The sequence below is a fragment of the Polypterus senegalus genome, chromosome 4 (genome assembly GCF_016835505.1).
Source record: "Polypterus senegalus isolate Bchr_013 chromosome 4, ASM1683550v1, whole genome shotgun sequence".
NCBI lineage: Eukaryota > Metazoa > Chordata > Cladistia > Polypteriformes > Polypteridae > Polypterus > Polypterus senegalus.
Window position 1 is genome coordinate 50013982 of NC_053157.1, and position 19886 is coordinate 50033867.

A 19886-nucleotide genomic window follows, 5' to 3' on the forward strand; every position below is an offset into this window, starting at 1 on the left:
AAATATGTGTCAAGGGTTTATATATGTACTCACTAGCCTCCTTAAGAACACGAGGATAAATATTATCTGGGCCTGGTGATTTGTTTGATTTCATCTTATTTAATCTGAGCAGCACTTCTCCCTCTACAATTTCCAAATCCCTCAGTACCTCCTTAGTAGTTGTTTACCTCTGGCAGGTTATCCACTTGCTCACTTGTAAACACCTCAGAAAAATGTAAGTTTAGGGCATCTGCTATTTCATTGTCTGTATCTTTTAATTCCCTTTACTATTCCTGATGAACTTGACCTCCTCCTTAACTGTTCTTTTACTACTAAAATACTGAAAGAATCTCTTGGGGTCTTCTTTGCCTTATCTGCTATATTCCTCTCCAACTGTCTTTTAGCCTCTCTGATATCCTTCTTAATGGTTGCCCTCATGTTCTCATACGCTACGGTTCTCTTTGCAGTCATTAGTCTTATATGCCTTATACAGCAGTTTTTCCTTTGCAACTTCTTTTTAAATCTTTATTAATCCATCGTGGAGTTTTTTAGTTTCCTATTACTTCCAAATTTAGGTATGTATCTGTCCTGCATTACATGTAAAACATTTTAAACCTGTTCCACTGCTCCTCGACTGTCTCCACATTTAAAAGCTTATCCCAGTCTATCCTACTTAGACTTTGTCGCATCTGCTCAAAATTAGCCCTACTAAAGTTCAACTTAACAATTTTAGTCTTTGCATCTGTACTCTTACAAAATACTGAGAATTGTATTACATTATGGTCACTTGACCCTAGTGGTTCAATCACCTCTACACCCTCAATTCTATCCTGATTATTACAGAATACTAAATCCAGATAGGCTTCACCCCTTGTTGGTGCTTTAACATGCTGTGTTAAAAAACAGTCGCTGATTACTTCTAAAAACTCCTGCTCTTGTGCTCCTCCATCTGTAAGGTTATCCCAGTTAATATTTGGATAATTAAAGTCCCCATGACTATAATATCCCCTGTAAACTTGCCTTTTGATATTACTAAAAGATGTGTGTTGAAATTACTGTCTGAATTGGGTGGTCTATAACACACTCCTAAAATGAGACCTTTTCCCTAATATTTTCCAGGCGAAGCCACATGTCCTCACTAAGATGGGGCTCATCATCCAACTGAAGATGACTTACATTTAATTCCTGTTTGGCATAAACAGCAACCCCACCTCCTTTTCTGTTCTGTCTATCCTTCCTAAAAATGTGTATCCCTCTATGTTACACTCATCCCCATCTTTGTTATTTAGCCAGGTTTCCGTTATTGCTATAATATCATAATTGTGCTCTGCTACATACAACTCCAACTCACTTACCTTATTTTTGATACTTCTAGCATTAAGGCAAGCTATTTTTAATGTGTTAATCCTTCTATCTTTACGTGTTTGCTTAAAATTTACATTACTATGCATTTTTATTTCTACACCATTGTTTGTTCTTCCATGTATAGATCTAAATCTGGCCTGTCCTAAACTCCCTGCCCCCATTCCCTAGTTTAAACAATCCTCGACTAGCCTACACATACGCCTCCCCAATACATTGGTGCCCCTCCGGTTCAGATGTAACCCGTCACGGAACAGGTCCCATCTGTTCCAAAAGGAGTCCCAATGCCCCATAAACCTATACCCTTCTACCCTGCACCAAGATTTGAGCCACGCGTTAAGCCTTCTAATCTCCTCAATCTTACCTGGACTGGCGTGGCACAGGCAGAACTTGTAGAAGACTACCTTGTCAGTTCTGCTCCTCAGCTTGGTACCTAACTCTTTGAATTTGGATCGCAGAACTGACAGACTACCCTTATGTATGTCATTTGTTCCAACGTGGACAATGACAACTGGATCCACCCCCGCTCTGGCCAAGAGCCTATCCACCCTTCCAGAGAGATCTCCCACCTGTGCTCCTGGAAGGCAACACACCATGCGAGACTCTCTCTCTGGAGCACACCTGCATTTCAATCCCCTAATGATTGAGTCCCCAACTATCACTACCTCTCTCTTTTTGGGAACTGGTTTTGAGGTGGCCCGTTGGGGCTCCTCAACCCTGCCTACCACCTCAGAATTATCAGAGTCACCGTCCAGCTCCGCCAGGACATGATAACGGTTAGACACTTCTAATTCTGGGGTTGATGCCCCGGACAGTGTGCACCCTTTACCTTCGCCTTGTGACCGTGACCCACCTATTTCTACCTGTCTGGTCTGGAATCTCCTCCCATGCCACCTTAGGGGTGCACACTATCTCACTAAAGGACACCTGGGCCAAGTCCGCCAATTCTCTATTACAACGCAGGTCAGCCAACTCCTCCTCCAGTTCATCGACCCTGAGCTCGAGGTGCTGGATCAGCTGGCATCTCTTGCAGATGTAGCCCTCATAGACAACTGGCTCTTCCAAACCATCATCTAAAAAGTCCAACATCCAACAGGACTTGCATTGCACTGGCCTCATTATTAAAATTTGACTTGGGATTACTAAGCTGCCTTAACTATTTTTTTTTTTCTTAAAATTAAATTTCTTCTTCTTTCAGCTGCTCCTTAACTTAAATGGTAACACTAAGATCTGCTACAGATATTTTACACCTGTTCTCCCTCTCAGCTGCCTGCTGTTTGCCTTTCTATGAGGTTAACTTTACTTTTCTCTGTCTCTTCTCCTAACTTTGCGCTCCTCTTACTTATAAGCTCTTCACTCGCACTGTTTGTATTCCCCCGTATTAATGAACCAATTCTACCTCTGGAGCGCTAAGGACTGTTTAATCTAAAATAAACAAATAAATAAAACTTTACTACCTTATTTACTCCTACTGCTCCTTGTGCCTGATCGGCATCTTAACGCAGGCCGCTTACCTGCGCACTACTGAGCTTCTACCTTTTACTGTTTGAAGTCAGCCACGGCCTTTTTTTTCTTTTCCTTTACGCGGTTATTTATTTACAAATGCCATATCAATTACTGCTGCTTTTCTACCCTGCCTCCTCGATGCTAATTCAAATATAGATAACAAGAACAGGTACAAGTACAAATAACTTTTCCAAGCGCACTTCTAGCTACTTTTGCTCTTGTCTGCGAAAAAAAAAGCAAAAAAAAAAAAAAACCCTTCTAAAGGGAAAAAAGTTTTAAAATTCCCAAACGGTTCCTTAGCGGCAACCAATACCCAAGTTTTAAGAGCAAAATGTATTTTTTTTTTATTTAAATCTCACACCACAGAACAAACCAACCACTCTGGTTAGATGTGTTAGATGTATTTACTTTATTACAGTTTTTACTTAATTTCACACCAATTCATAAGGTATTTCATTTTGCGAACAGTACATATTGTACTTTCCCAAAATATTTAAACCTGTTATTTCTAAAAAAAAAATGTGGCATTAAAAAGTATTAATTAATGGGGTTGAATGCTTAGCAAACAATACATTTCTTTTTTTTTTTTTTGTTCTTTTGATTTTTTTTTAAATATAAAGCAATATTATATAAAATGAATTTGAGTTTCAGTGCTATTAAATAAGACTCGCAGAGAATAAAATTCCAGCATAGTAGTTGTTACTCAGTAAAACTGGGGAATTGTTCAAGGGAAATGGAAAAATAAATTAAGGAAATAACTTCATAAAATTAAGTAATCTTTTAATTTATTGAAAAATTGTTAAATTGCTAAAGGGTAAAACAAACAAAATTAAGCTATGTATTTTTATATTAACAGGTTTATGTAATGTTTTACTATTTTTAATTTAAAATAGTTGGAGAATGTGGTATGCAAAAGGAGAGAAGGATATACATAGGCATCATGGGTTATATGAAGACATTTGAAGGACTTACTAACGAAGGCACCTAGGTGCAGATTGGAGAAACCGAAAACTGTAGGAAGTTGTGTAGCAGGCAGTCAGAATTTAAAGGACAACGATCAGAGCCAGGATGGATAGGAAATTTGGGAAGGCAGCAATGCCAGTTCTCATAGCTTTTCTTCGATATTGATATGGAAGTACTGGTTGGGTATGTACAAATGGGTATACTGTAAAATAGGGCTTTCATAGTAGAAGTAGTTGTTGATAATATGAGACTATCTGATAACCATCCACTCATTTCAAGTGCTGAAAAAGGTTTACTTAGAGTAATGATCACACTTGTACAGAAAATATTTAAATCTAGTGTGCAAATTAACATTAAGAAAACACAGGTGGTTTTACCAAGCAATACTACAGGGTGCGGCAAAAATAACTCCCACATTTCAAAGGGGGATTGAAAAAAAATGCTACGAGGTATCACCAAAAATTTTTTATTTCCCAAATGTAGATACAAAAAAGTTTTTTTACTTTAAGTTTTAAAAATATCGTCCAAATGGTGGCCTTTACAGCTGATACACATTTGGAGCCGTTCTTGGAAGTTTTCCCATCACTCTCACTAGCATGTCGGGCGAAAATGCTTCAATTTCTACTTGAATAGCCTCCTTTAGTTGGTCCAAGGACCAAGGACGATGTTTGAAAACCTCCTGTTGCCCTTACTCTTTGTACCGACAGTAAAGTTGTTTTCCGGTCTGGAACTCTTTCATTAGCACGTAAACCGAACCGCGTGCGAAACACCCTCTGCGTCGCAGCTACAGATTTGCCATTTTTGAAAAAAGCCTCCACTACAAAGCCTCAATGCTCACCCGACCACGGCATGGTGACGACTGAAAACTTTATTATGTACCATACCTAACGGAACAGACCACACCCCTCTACCTGCTTTGGGGACCCCACAGTGATTTTTCGAAATGTGGGAGTTATTTTTGCAGCATCCTGTATGAAATCGTATTGCACTACTCAAACTACATTTTTTCTTGTGTTGTTTAACAAAGGTATTGCCTGCTTGCAGTTTTATGTGACTCTTATGAATTTCATTTAATGTTCATTTTTGGTGAACCTTTTTATTTAATCATGCCAAATTGTCTGCAGATAGAACTTTATATGTGAAAGGGTATTATAGACATTAAATTTAATTTTCTCAATATCAAAATTGCTTAGATTGTTTTTTTCAGCATTTACTACTTCATGTCAGCTTATTAAATTTGCACTCGTATATTGTTTTCAGCATCTGACTAATGACTCCCGGTTTCAGTCATTTAACATTTGCATTTCTCTTGCCTTAAAAGTTAACAATAATTTGTTTCAATAAATACTTGCACATCTTTGTCTCCCTTAAGAATGGGACACCAATAATCGTTTTGGACGAATGTTGGCAATGATAAAAAGAGGTTTAGTGTAACTTTGTTCTAACCCAGGGGTCCTTAATCACGGTCCTGGAGGGCCGCAGTGGCTGCAGGTTTTTGCTCCAACCCAGTTGCTTAATAATAAGCTCTTACTGCTCAAGTAACATTTCTGCTTCACTTTAGTTGTCTCGCTCGTCAAGATTTTGAACCTTATTGCTTATTTTAGTCTTAAACAGCTGTATTCTTGGTTTTCAATGGCTTCTAATTAGTAATAACATGCAAATGATTAAAGAAACCAGCATCTCTCCATTTAGCTTGGAAGAAAAGTGAAGAGAAAAAAGTGAAGGACTGAGAATTAGTCCTCCATTTTAGCCTTCAAATCATTTGGATGATATTCTTAGAAAGGGGAAGATAATCTAGGATATAAGAATGAGCTGACATAGCAGAGTTAAAGCACTAACAAGCCATGAAATTAAATTATTGCCAAGAATTGCTTTCTAATTAAGCAACCGGGTTAGAACAAAAACCTGCAGCCACTGCGGCCCTCCAGGACTATGATTGAGGACCCCTGTTCTAACCAATATATGAATGCACACAGATTGAAAGTTGAAGAGGAAAGTTAAAAATGCAATATATAGTTACTGGCCACTTTATTAGGTACACCTTGCTTGTACCAGGTTTGACACCCTTTTGCCTTCAGAACTGCCATAATTCTTCATGGCATATATTCAACAAGGTGCTGGAAACATTCCTCAGGGATTTCAGTCCATATTAACATGATAGCATCACGCAGTTCCTACAGATCTGTCGGCTGCACATCCGTGATGCCAATCTTCCGTTCTACCACATCCCCAAAGATGTTCTATTGGATTGAGATCTGGTGACTGTGGAGGCCATTTGAGAAAAGTGAACTCATTGACATTTTCAAAAGGCCAGTTTGAAATGATTTGAGCTTTGTGACATGGTTCATTATCCTGCTGGAAGTAGCTATCAGAAGGTGGATACACTACGGCCATAAAGAGATGGACATGGTCAGCAACAATACTCAGGTAGGATGTAGCATTTAAATGATTGGTACTAAGGGACCCAAAGTGTGCCAAAAATAATCTCCCATACCATTACACTACCACCACCAGGCTGAACTATTGATACAAGGCAGGATGGATCCATGCTTTTCAAGTTTATGTTGGCACCATATTCTGACCCAACCATCCAAATGTTGCAGCAGAAATCGAGACTCATCAGATCAGGCAATGTATTTCCAATCTTCTGTTGTCCAATTTTGGCGAACCTGTGCAATTTGAAGCCTCAGTTGCCTGTTCTTAGCCGACAGAAGTGTCACTTGGTGTGGTCTCCTGCTGCCCATCTGCTTCAAAGTTTGACGTGTTGTGTTCTGAGATGGTCTTCTGCATACTGTGGTTGTAACGAGTGGTTATTTGAGTTACTGTTGCCTTTCTACTAGGTAGAACCAGTCTGGCCATTCTCCTCTGACCTTTGGCATCAACAAGGCATTTTTGCCCAGACAACTGCCGCTCCCTGTGTTTTTCCTCTTTTTTGGACCATTCTCTGTAAGCCCCAGAGACGGCTGTGCTTGAATCCCAGTAGGTCAACCGTTTCTGAAATACTCAGACCAACAACCAGACCACAATCACTTAAGTCACTTAAATCACCTTTCTTCCCCATTATGATGCTCAGTTTGAACTTCAGTAGGATGTCTTGACAATGTCTGCATATGATTGACTGATTATGCATTTGCATTAACAAACAGTTGAACAGATGTACTGAATAAAGTAGCCAGTTACTGTGTAATTAATTGTCACTGTAAAGGGAAGGTTTTATAGTTGTATATGAGACTGAAGTACTCTCTACTATTTGATGTGTTAGGTGTTTTACTCTTTATATTCAGTCTTGTTAAAATGTTTATGATCCACCTTAATAAAAGGATAATTATCTATATGTCCATCTGGTTGCTATTTCTCTCTCTAGCATTCCAAAAGATGGTACATCACAAACAATAAAACTGCTTTTTATTACTGTTATTTTTAATTTTTACTAATGCGTTTTATTAAAAAATGCATTACAAAATATACATTGCAATAGATGGAACACTGCAAACATTAATGCAGAAGACTTCGTTGATTGGTTAGTTTTCAAACCGTCTATCTATCTTAGTATCTTAGTACTATCTTAGCTAGTCAGACTAGTAAACCAATGTGAGTTTTTCCCATTCAGACTGTGATATTCTTTTGGTTCAGTTTTGCGTTACATAGAATATTGTTTCTCCAATGCTTCCTCACAGACTCAGGCTTTTTTTTTTTCCATGTTCACCGACATTGTATGCCTGGAGAATATTGTAGGTTTTTGTAGATATTTTCATTTATCTCTCGCATTCCAAGGTTATAAATGTTAGCTTAATTGGTGACATTGAAACTGGCCAATAATGACTAAGTATGAGATCTGTACATGATTTCCAAAATTGAATTTTGACTTATGCTGTGTGCTTGATGATATTGGAATAAACATCTGCTCCATGTGACCCTATAATGGGATTATAGGACCTGAATGTTTCTCCCACTGTGGTGGAGCTTGTCCGGGATCTAATGGTGGATCAGAGCAGGTGCAGAGAGTTATAGAAATAGTGCAGCTCAGATGTTGTTGTTGTGGGTGTGTGCAAGAGTGACGAGTGGTCATGGATAGGGGAATGGACTAATTAGGCATTCAGATGCAGAAGATTGACCTGTATATATAGGCTCCACAGATTGATTAGTGCATCTGCATTCACAAGGTGTATCAGAAAATTCAGAGTAGTTCAGAATGGGGAAAATGTAAGGAAAGGAAAGATGGAAAATGAGGAACAAAATCAAGGAAAAGAAAGATGAGAAGGGTACAGGATCGGGTGGGCGTGCCAGTAAGAGTCAAAGGAGGTAAAGTGGTCAGGATGCCCTGTGGAGAGTGAGAGGAATGGCACCCCGGGGGTAAGCCACTCCTGTGGAGCATAAGAGCAGGAGTGGCCGGAGTGTTCCAAGGATCATCTGGCAGACACGGAGGGATGGTGAAAGGATGAAGAAGTAGGATTTCGAGCATCCCAGTGGATACAGATGGAGGTGGCTGGGGCAGGAGTTGATTCAGGACTGCATTTGCCAGTGTCTTAGGTCTGCTGAGAATGTCTGATTTTTCCCTATTATCTTAGCCTAAAAATATTCTATATGAGCTGTTGAAACATGAACTGTTTACATCCACTGCAAGTCAGACAAATGGCTCTCTTTATAATTTTTACAAGAATTTAATCTCCTAGTTTGTGACAAAAGTCTTCCCCATGACTGATACACCACATCCAAGTCATTTTTTTTCAATTTGTTACACTTTTGAATATTTGTACCTCTAAAATGCATTACATGCATTAGTTAATCATTGCTTCATTCAACTGATTTATTCCTTTTAATATCTCATGTTTAGAAAAATGTTCAACAATATTTATATTCTGCTAAGAGCATAGTGCAGATACAAACCAGATATTTGATTCATTAGTAGTTGTATGGAAAAAGAAGAGCAGTTTTAGAACATGTCACATATCTTATTTACAGTATACACAAATTAGTAATGTTTAGGCCTTTTGACAGATTGTCATTTCATTTAGAGGCAGTTACTGCATTGGGCCAAAATACTGATGTTACATAAGTTAATGTGTTCTGGAAAAAGTGTTTAATCTGTATATAAATCATACAAACATTTAACTTGGAGCATTGGGATGCATGTATAATTTCTTTCTATTCTCTGCTTGGGTTCTATGTTTATTTTAAATGTACAGTATAGACTAGCTCCAAACTTATACTATATTTATACGCATGTTCTACTTACATGTTAACAGTATTTTTTTTTTTTTTTCCCCCAAAATAATTACATTGGTGTAATTATTTATTATTTTTTTTAAACCTGTCACCAAAAACTCCAATAAGTTTGTAAGAGTGATTCAGTTTTACTCTCTTATTGCTATTTATGTTTATATCTAATGCTTTATTTATTGTCTTACATTTAATTACACCACTTTGTGAATTCTAAATTTGTATAAATGAGAATTTACATGCTTCTGTATGATGAAGTTGGAGAAATAGACCTAGTCTGTCAGAAATGTTTGCAAATTTATGATTTATGCTAGACTGTTTTTTTGCTGAAACTTTTTGATATTCATAATTTGCCCAGGCATTACATTTGGACATACCATTTAGTATAGTAGCCTTGTGCTTACATTAGCTTAATACCATCTGCTATGCTTGTCCTAAAAAATGCAAAGGTTACTTCTTTACAAACTGTGGCTTATCATAACGGCTTACCATTGCTACAGAAATTCACATACCTTTACAAGACCCCAAGAAAATGATGATACTTGCCGTCAGTATAATGATGACACTGTATCACCATACCGAATACTGCAGAAATTTCCAAAGGACATACAGTTATTTTCATAAATCTACACAGCTAATGGATATCATTAACTACATACATTTAATGAAGCAACTTTTTATGTTTACATTTCAAACATGACATGATACTTTCACATTCTGTGCCCCATGTAACAGAGACAGCAGACAACCACGTGTCAGTAAGCATTTTATTTGCATAGTAATTTTGGACATGCATATATAGTGATATAGTTATGATAAATAAAATGTTTGACTGATTGCATTTGAGTTGTGTTAAAAATTCAAGTAAGGAATAATCACAATTTCAGTACAGATAAAGAGAAATTTTAATAACATCAATGTGAAATTAGAGCATTAAGAAAATGTTTTCTTCTTTCTTGAAGAATCAGATGGATCACAAAATGGAAAAAAAAATAAAATGTAAGCATGTTTTGTGCTTTTATGTCTTTATTTAAAGGATGCAGTGTTAGCTTACTTTTTGTTATAAACCATAATTAACAATATATTTTTTTATTTTTTTGATTGATTAACTTCATCATGGTTAAAATGACATTTGTTTTCTATTTGCTGCAGAACTGAAACTTGGTGAGCTCCTGCATGACAAATTGTAAGTGAAAGTAATTGGAAATTAATTTTATGATTTATTTAAAATTTTATTTCAAGGTTACATAGTATGTGGTATTCAAAGGTGTACATATTTGCTGAGCCAGACACCCTGAGCAGGAACATACATGTCAGGTGCTGTTTGTGTGGATTTAAATTTTTCCCCACTTATTCTCTGTTTTCTGATTTTGCATTCCGGTATGTTAATATTTTATGCTAGTGGTTGTACCATCATGTAAAAAAGGGGTTACATTTTAATGTGTGTGTTAAGACTTATACTGTAGCTAGTCTAACAATAAATAAAAGCATTAAAAAAGTTACATAAACGTATATGTCATTTATAGGAATATTCATCAAACCGTCTGTTTAAAATATAGTAAAGTGTTCTAAAGACTCTATTATTCTTAAATCTAGCACAGTTGATTTGTTCTGTTCGAATGAAAGCTGTTTCAGTATTGGATGTGATGACATATTATCAGTAGTATTCTAATGTGCACTTTAGCACTTTTTTTTTTGTCAAGACCCACAAATTTGCATACACAGATTTTGTGCTTTACAGAATAAACCCATACTGGTATCTGTCTAATGTGTATTGCATAGGTAGTTTTAAGGTCCTTGTCATGTTTCTTTGAATCATAAATTTGTGAAGATTTCAAAACCATGTAATATTGTGCTTTTATTGTTTTTCCAAGATTCTGACCTTTTAATATTAATGTCTGAAAAAGCATTCAGATATTCCCCAAATATCTGTTTTATGTATGTCTTTATTCATTTTTTATTATTGATAATTCCATCATCTATTACTAGACTGTAATGGATTCTTTACTTTTACTTAGTACTATTCTTTTATTTATTAATAGTATCTTAAGAGGTCAAATAAAATTAGTTAAGATATTGGCACAGTAATATTAGCAGTTGCAAAATTAACACCAGTGTAATTGAAAATTGAGCTTGTTTAAAGCACTGCAATTTCTGTTATGCTGTCATACTCATACAATGCTCAGAAATGTGAAGCAAGACAGCTCTTAATCTTGTAATGCGAGTTTATTGTTAACTGATGCTAATTGGAACCTTTATGTGTTATGCTGAATAATACTGTCATATACAGTATACCACCTGATTACTATTTTCCTTGTTGCTTTGAATGTCAGATTTGGTCTGTTTGAAGCTATGTCTGCAATTGAAATGATGGATCCAAAGATGGACGCTGGAATGATTGGTAATCAAGTCAACAGGAAGGTGCTCAGCTTTGAACAAGCTATCAAGGTTACACTTTTAAACTTTTAAATATTGTTAACTTCTTTAATATCTTATTTTATTAAATGTAGTAACTGTAGAAGAAGGTCTGTGCTGTATTAAATAATTTTTGATCAGTTTATTGAAAAAAATATGAAAAAAATAATACATTTATATTAATGTCATTATAAATACCTATTATTTACTCAGTTATTTTGAGACTGCCAGTCAGGTCCAGAGAGAAAAGAAAATCTAATTGAGAGAAGCAAAGTAAAAGGGTAGTAACAATCAGTTACATCATCTACAAAAAATAGGTTTCCTCTACCAACTGTACAGTAGTACCCTGTCTTAGGGCCCTAATTGGAATGAAATTCCTATTAAAAGATGGTATTATTAAACTTTAACATTTCATAATATGCAGGTGCCGGTCATAAAATTAGAATATCATGACAAAGTTGATTTATTTCAGTAATTCCATTCAAAAAGTGAAACTTGTATATTAGATTCATTCATTACACACAGACTGATGTATTTCAAATGTTTATTTCTGTTAATTTTGATGATAATAATTGACAACTGATGAAAGTCCCAAATTCAGTATCTCGGAAAATTAGAATATCAATTAAGACCAATGCAAAAAAAGGATTTTTAGAAATGTTGGCCAACTGAAAGGTATGAACATGAAAAGTATGAGCATGTACAGCACTCAATATTTAGTTGGGGCTCCTTTGGCCTGGATTACTGCAGCAATGTGGCGTGGCATGGAGTCGATCAGTCTGTGGCACTGCTCAGGTGTTATGAGAGCCCATGTTGCTCTGATAGTGGCCTTCAGATTTTCTGAATTGTTGGGTCTGGCGTATTGCATCTTCCTCTTCACAATACTCCATAGATTTTCCATGGGGTTAAGGTCAGGCGAGTTTGCTGGCCAATCAAGAACAGGGATACCATGGTCCTTAAACCAGGTACTAGTAGATTTGGCACTTTGTGCAGGTGCCAGGTCCTGTTGGAAAATGAAATCTGCATCTCCATAAAGTTTGTCAGCCATAGGAAGCATGAAGTGCTCTAAAACTTTCTGGTAGACGGCTGCGTTGACCTTGGACCTCAGAAAACACAATGGACCAACACCAGCAGATGACATGGCACCCCAAACCATCACTGACTGTGGAAACTTTACACTGGACCTCAATCAACGTGGATTCAGTGCCTCTCCTCTCTTCCTCCAGACTCTGGGACCTTGATTTCCAAAGGAAATGCAAAATTTACTTTCATCAGAAAACATAACTTTGGACCACTCAGCAGCAGTCCAGTCGAGATGCTTCTGACGCTGTCTGTTGTTCAAGAGTGGCTAACACAAGGAATGTGACAGCTGAAACCCATGTCTAGCATACGTCTGTGCGTGGTGGTTCTTGAAGCACTGACTCCAGCTGCAGTCCACTCTTTGTGAATCTTCCCCACAGTTTTGAATGGGTTTTGTTTCACAATCCTCTCTTATCCCTAATGCTTGTACACTTTTTTCTACCACATCTTGTCCTTCCCTTCGCCTCTCTATTAATGTGCTTGGACACAGAGCTCTGTGAACAGCCAGCCTCTTTAGCAATGACCTTTTGTGTCTTGCCCTCCTTGTGCAAGGTGTCAATGGTCATCTTTTGGACAACTGTCAAGTTAGCAGTCATCCCCATGATTGTGTAGCCTACAGAACTAGACTGAGAGACCATTTAAAGGCTTTTGCAGGTGTTTTGAGTTAATTAGCTGATTAGATTGTGGCACCAGGTGTCTTCAATATTGAACCCTTTCACAATATTCTAATTTTCCAAGATACTGAATTTGGGACTTTCATTAGTTGTAAGTTATAATCATTAAAATTAAAAGAAATAAACATTTGAAATACATCAGTCTGTGTGTAATGAATGAATCTAATATACAAGTGTCACTTTTTGAATGGAATTACTGAAATAAATCAACTTTGTCATGATATTCTAATTTTATGACTGGCACCTGTATACTACAGGGTGGTCCAGATCTAATTATGCAGATCCAGATCGTCTGGATGACTGATTTATGTGGGGAAGATTCCAGTTCGTCACGAACGCGACTCTTCATGTCAACAGTTTGCACACTTCTCGATGGTCCGGGATTTTTCAGGTGATTTTCTATGTAATAAACTTAATAAGTTAGAGCGTAATGAAAATTGCATAATTAGATCTGGACCACCCTATACATATATATAAAGCCTCTATAGTGTGTTAAATATCATTATCCAGTATTGGCCCAGGTAAACATATAAATTGAGAAATTAGAAACACCAGATGTTTTTGCTTTAATATTGATTTTCTGCTTAATTGAGTTTCTTCTACATGAAACCTTGGAGTATAGACCTCTTAACATCTATTTACCAACCTCGCAGGAATCTGCTTATTTAGTGACTATATTGGTTAACCAAATTAGGTTTTTCTTCTCTTGGTAGAATTTGTAATATAGTGCATAAGACAGTTTTATATAACGTATGTTAGGATAATGGATGGATGGATTTTCCACATGTTTAATTGTTTGAAATAATAAAATTAAATTCCGAGTCTTATAAATCTAATCTAAACCACAGTGGTTTAAATTAATTACAAAATAATAAGAGGCAACACAAAAAATGAAATTAGACATTATGTTCTTTTTAATGTCTGTTATAATTAAAATAATGAATTCTAATGCAGCAACTTATGGCTCCATTTGAGACCAGCTATGTGACCATATGACAGTTACAGAAGTGTGTAGGTTATTGCAGTTGAGGGTCTGTGGGTCACTGGTATGCACAGTTTAACTCCCAGAGTAGCACAAACCAGTCTTCAAGACTTGTTGTCTGCACTCCAGGTCTCTTTCTGTGTCTCAACCACTGTGTCATGCCAGCAGTGGATCACTGAGTTGTACCCATTTCTCCAAAGGGGTGCAATACCTGCTTGTTGATCATAATTTAAAAAGGGAAAACTGTTTGCAGGACCATAAAGGCTGAGAAACAACAGTGTGGGGAAGGCATTGCAGGCCAAATGCATAAGGATTAGCAATGTGGACCAGTGCTGATGAAAACAAACCTTAAAGAGCCCTCCAAAAGTCAGAAAACATATGTGAAACTGTGTAATTGTAGTAATGATAATAATAATAAAAGATCTCATAAAAGATTTATTGCTGCCACTTGTTTTGGCATTTACTAGAACATTTTTACATACGTACGAATTGCCTCAAATCAGTCAGCCATAAATCAGAGCAGGATTATATTATTAAACAACTCTTGATATAATTTGCATATTAACAATACAGCTGATTCAGAAAGTATTCAATTTACACACACTTGATTTCTAATAAATTTACAAACTTTCTGAAAACATGTTTTCACTTTGTATTGGGTTATTTACTGCAGACTGAGGAGCAAAAATTGCCAATTTTCTGAATTTAAATTTAAATCTATAACAGAATAATGCACGAAGAAAGTGAAGGGGTCAGAATACTTTTTGAATCCACTGTATAAGACAAGTATCTGGCCTTTTCATTGTAAAATATAAGATCACATATTCTGGTTTATCTTCTATTTTTCAAGGATGGAGCCATCAAAATTAAGGACTTGAACTTACCTGAACTAATTGGAATAATAGATACCTGTTTTTGTTGCTTGGTAAGGAAACTGTCTTATATTTCCTCTTCTGTAATCATGCAAGATAAGAAAGAACATTTTTGTAGTGCAGTTTATTGTTTGGGTGCATATTTATGAACTTATTCACTGTGCTATTATAAGGATTTAAAAAATATAGTTTAAGTGTTAGAGCAAATGGATGATATGAATGAAGCTAACAATGCAATATTTCTGGTGATTATTTTGAAAGAATATACCATAACAGAGAAAACGAAACAGTAGGATTTACAGAGAATAAGAATCCAACCAATAACTGTACAGTCTTCCTGGAAATAGCCATAACAATATATTTTTACATAAGTCAGTTTTATACTGAACACAGGAGGTGAAAGTAATATTTAAAAAAAGAATCTATTAAATGTATATCAAGTACTTTTTGTTTATTCTTACTCCCTGGTCGTATATATTTAAATAATATTATAAAACAACTGACTGTTTGTAATTGTATGGATTTATTAATTCACAAAATCAAATGTAGATGGTTATATGCATAGCTTTTAGCATGCCAAAAGGTGATTTTGACAGCCTACTTTGCAAGGTAAAATAATTATGCTCACTAATCATGGTGCTGGGGACTGCTGTCATTTGCATGTTGAATAAGATTGTAAGACACCTTTATTGTCACTGTATGATACAATGAAATATTGTTTGGAGCAAGCCTGTAGAGCCTTTAGATAAAGTTATATAAGAGTAGACATTGAACTACAAGAAGCACAAATTTAAAAGTAAAAATTAAACTGTGAAGCATGGTTACTATTAACATTTCCAATATACACAGAAAAGTAAAGGTAAATATGTAAGTATAAATAGATAACTAATAAATGAAGTCACAGTGAGAATTACAGTTAATGTAATGGTCATGTATAAGTGTATATCTATGTGTGGTTGACAGTGATAGCACATGCAATTAAGAATTTCATTGTACTGTGTACACATGACAGTAATGACCCTATAAACAAAAAATATCTCTCTGTGGATTATACAGATGGAGGGCTATGTCTCTAATCTTTTAATACTTTTAAAGGTTTTGCCAAGGAGTTAGGTAATTCTTGATTACTTGCTTGAAAATGGGTGTGTTTAAAGTGGCCAACAGGTGACAGTTGAAATACAAGCACTTGATCAAAAAGTGCAATCATAACTGATTTCTTGCTTTGTTCTACTTATTGTTTACAATGGAATATTTAAAATGTTTACAAAAATTAGTTTTTGTGTTTATAAATTTGACCGTTTTACCAAATTACTGAAAAATGGTATGTTAATTGCTTTTATTTATTAAAAAAATACTTGCATACACTTACAAGTGTCAGGACTGCACAACTAATGATTTATTGTCTTCATTTTTATACACATTTTACTACTGTGAAGGTGATGTCTCTTGTTATGAGCATCAGCATTTTTGGTTGTTTTGTGGTGGTTGCAGCAATGCTCTCTATCAGTGCTCCTAACCTTGGCCTCTATGACACTTGACATTGTTAGGCACGGCATGCTATGCATGATGTCACAGTAGCCAGGTTTTAAGTATGTAAAAACTTTGTGTAACTAAAGGAAATGCTTTGTGGGAATTCTTGAGGAGAACTGTTTATTTCTGAATCTGATTTTAACTTTACTTTTGATTAGTGAATTTGACATTAAAAGAGCCTCCTTTTTAAGGGAAATCCTATTCTGTTTTTTCTCTTTTAATGTGCTTCATGAGCATTCAGTTTAGTTCAACATGTACAAAATCTTCAGTATGTCAAAGTAAAAAGAGGCATGCAAAATAAAAAAAATAAAAAAAGTAAAACCTGCTTTACGGACATCTAACCTACGACTTACGAACGAGGCCACAGCTGCAATGCATGTGCCTCAGTAAATGCCGCTACGTCATCTTCAGCCTGGAGATGCTGCAAGCGGTGGCTGGAGGGGGGCAATTTTGCTGCTCGCACGGTGTAGTGTCCCTCTGGTGGTAAGCGGTGATCCATGGTCCATAGTCACCGGGGCCACAGGTATCGCTTGTGTGCAGGACGATGGTTCGCCGACCACCCACTACGCTGCTGCAGCTACTGCTCCTGACTGGACGCAGGCTGGATGGAGCGGAGGGGGGTGTTTCACTGCCCGCCCAGCACACATGGCTGGTAATGCTGCAAGCGCTGACCCAGTTGTGCCTGAACGGAGGCCATTGAGGGTGAACGGGGCGGCGGGGGTAGCATTGTAGTGTGCCTCGGATGGGTGCCTGTTGAATTGGGGTTGGGCGATTCACTACCCGCCTTTGGCCACACCGTGTTCGTTTTCGGTGGGTGGACGCTGCAGGCAGCATACTGTAGTGGAGGTTACTGTGTGGCGGACGAGTGATGAATCTCCCCCTCGCCACACCAAGTCATTCTCAATAGCAAGCCTGCTTGTACATTGGTTACGCACTTAGCAGGAAGTTGTCTCTTGTCAGTACATCAGACATGTTGACGGGTGCCTTTCTGCTGTGATAGCGTGGACAGTGCTGTGCAGAAGAGCTCATCTTAACCTTTTGTTTTCACCCTTCAAGAATGTCTCTGAAACGCAAATTTGATGTAAGTGCTGGTGACACAGTAAAGAAGAGAAAAACCATCACCATTGAAAATAAAGTAGAAATAATGAAAAGGTCAGAGGGGGTGAAACTCCATCATTCATTGGCAGAGCACTTGGTTACAATCGGTCAACAATAGCATTTATTAAAATAATGTACCTGTTCCAACTTACATACAAATTCAACTTATGTACAAACATACAATCCCTGTCTCATACATAACCCAGGAACTGCCTGTAATCTTGAAAATTAAACCTTCATGCTATTGATTTTGTTCTGATCTTTCACTTTTCACTTAGTCTGGTTTTCACTTTTATCTATAACTAGACTTTTAAACATTATCAGTTAATAAAAGTGTCATTCTAGATTTATCATGTTTGAAAGGGTTTTTTTTTCTTTATGTTGCCCTTGACTTGTATTTTGCATTTAATGCATGTCATTATTTATGGACCTCCGATCTTTCTTTCATGAATTTATATTATGGCATTTTTTTCCTTATACTTTGGTTTGCTTCCATATTTCTACAGTACCCTCATATGTTTTGTTTAGGATTTTTTTTAATGTTTTTTTTTTTATTACATTAACAGCAGAATGAAAATTACATGTGTTCTTAATTTTTCACCCATGATCTTTCATCACTACATATACAAGAGCCATCACTCATCAATAGCTGATTTGACCACATGGACAAGGGATTACTTTGGCAAACCTTTGTTAAGCACTACCATATGGTTTTACAGTATATTCACAAATGGCACTTAAAACTTTATTGTGCAAAAAAAGAGCCCTTGTGTTAATCATGCCCAGAAGTGGCATTGACTTCTCTGGGCTCAGAGGCATCTGGGATGGACCCATCATATAGTGGAAATGTGTATTGTGGTCACATGAATCAGTATTCTAGATCTTTTTTTTGGAAGAAATGGAAATCGTGTGCTCTGGACCAAAGACAAAAAGGACCATCCAGACTGTTATCAGCAACATGTCCAAAAGCCAGGGTCTGTCATGGCATAGGGTTGTGCTAGTGCCCTTGACAAAGATAATTTATACTTCTGTGATAGCATCATTAATTCAGAAAAGTACATTGAGATATTAGAGCAACATATGCTGCCTTCAAGATAGCATCTTTTCCTTGGACATCCATGCATTTTTCACCAAGACAATGCAAAACCACATTCTGTATTCATTAGAAAGGCATAGCTGTGGAAGATGAGGGTACGGTTACTGGACTGGCCTGCTTGCAGTCCAGACCTATCCCCAGCAGAGAATGTGTGGAGAATTTTAAAATTAAAAATTCAACAAAGACGATCCTGTCCAGTTGCACACCTTAAGTTTGTAGGAAGAATGGGACAAAATAACACCTGAAACACTTCTTTGCTTGGTATCCTCAGTGCCAAAATGTCTTTTAAGTGTTGTGAGAAGGAATGGTGACATTACAAAGTGGTAAATGCTTTACCTTCCCCACTTTTTTTAGGATGTGTTGCAGGCCTGAAATGCAGGAATGGATGTATATTTCAAATGAAATGAAGTTGGCCAGACAAAATATGAAATTGCATTTGGAAATTTTTCTGATGTGGGATTATAAATAAACTAAATGAACATCATATGTTTATTTTTTCTTTTAGATTCTGCTGTATATAATATTGAATCACCTGCATGATTTAAAACATATAACCAGATTCAGCTGTTCTGTAAATTTGGGCCTAAGAATTACATAAGGTGATAGTAGGTTATAAATATTAATATGTGCTTTTTAAAAAAAGCTAACTTTTATCCATGTTCTTTCTTTTACTTATTTTTCGACAAGTCCTGAACATTTTTGGAGGGTTAATTGTACACAGAGGCTAAAACAACACTGGACAAAAACTGCAACAAAGGAGATCCATATCACACATTCATATAGGCACACAAAAAAAATCTCTCTAATGATTGGGCCATTATCTTTACAGTGTTCCAATACACTTGAATATGTTCAGTGCATGGCTATTACATTTTTTATTTTAGCATTATAATACGCAATAGTGAATTCCATTTGTTTTTGAATCTTTTTTGCAGATATGCTGAAATACTGCTCTTCTGTTAGCTCACTTGAACACCGATAATGTTCATGCACTCATATCAATATAACTTTTTCAGTGTAATAACTATAGTGGAAACAATCATTTTTCCTTTTACAGGTATTTCAAATGAGCATAGTCGCTAACAAAGAAATTGTTGCCATCTGGATTT

The 19886-nt window shown here is 36.4% G+C and overlaps 1 protein-coding gene across 2 annotated transcripts in view; it reads left to right on the forward strand.

The window, feature by feature from the left end:
- naa35 (N-alpha-acetyltransferase 35, NatC auxiliary subunit) overlaps positions 1 to 19886 on the forward strand; it is a 96441-nt gene that overhangs the window by 15640 nt on the left and 60915 nt on the right. For both annotated transcript variants that reach the window (XM_039750599.1, XM_039750600.1), the window contains exons 3-5: positions 10183 to 10216; positions 11364 to 11478; positions 15032 to 15106. In XM_039750599.1, coding sequence (XP_039606533.1) covers positions 10183 to 10216; positions 11364 to 11478; positions 15032 to 15106 — 224 coding nt within the window. The remainder of the gene's footprint in view (positions 1 to 10182; positions 10217 to 11363; positions 11479 to 15031; positions 15107 to 19886) is intronic.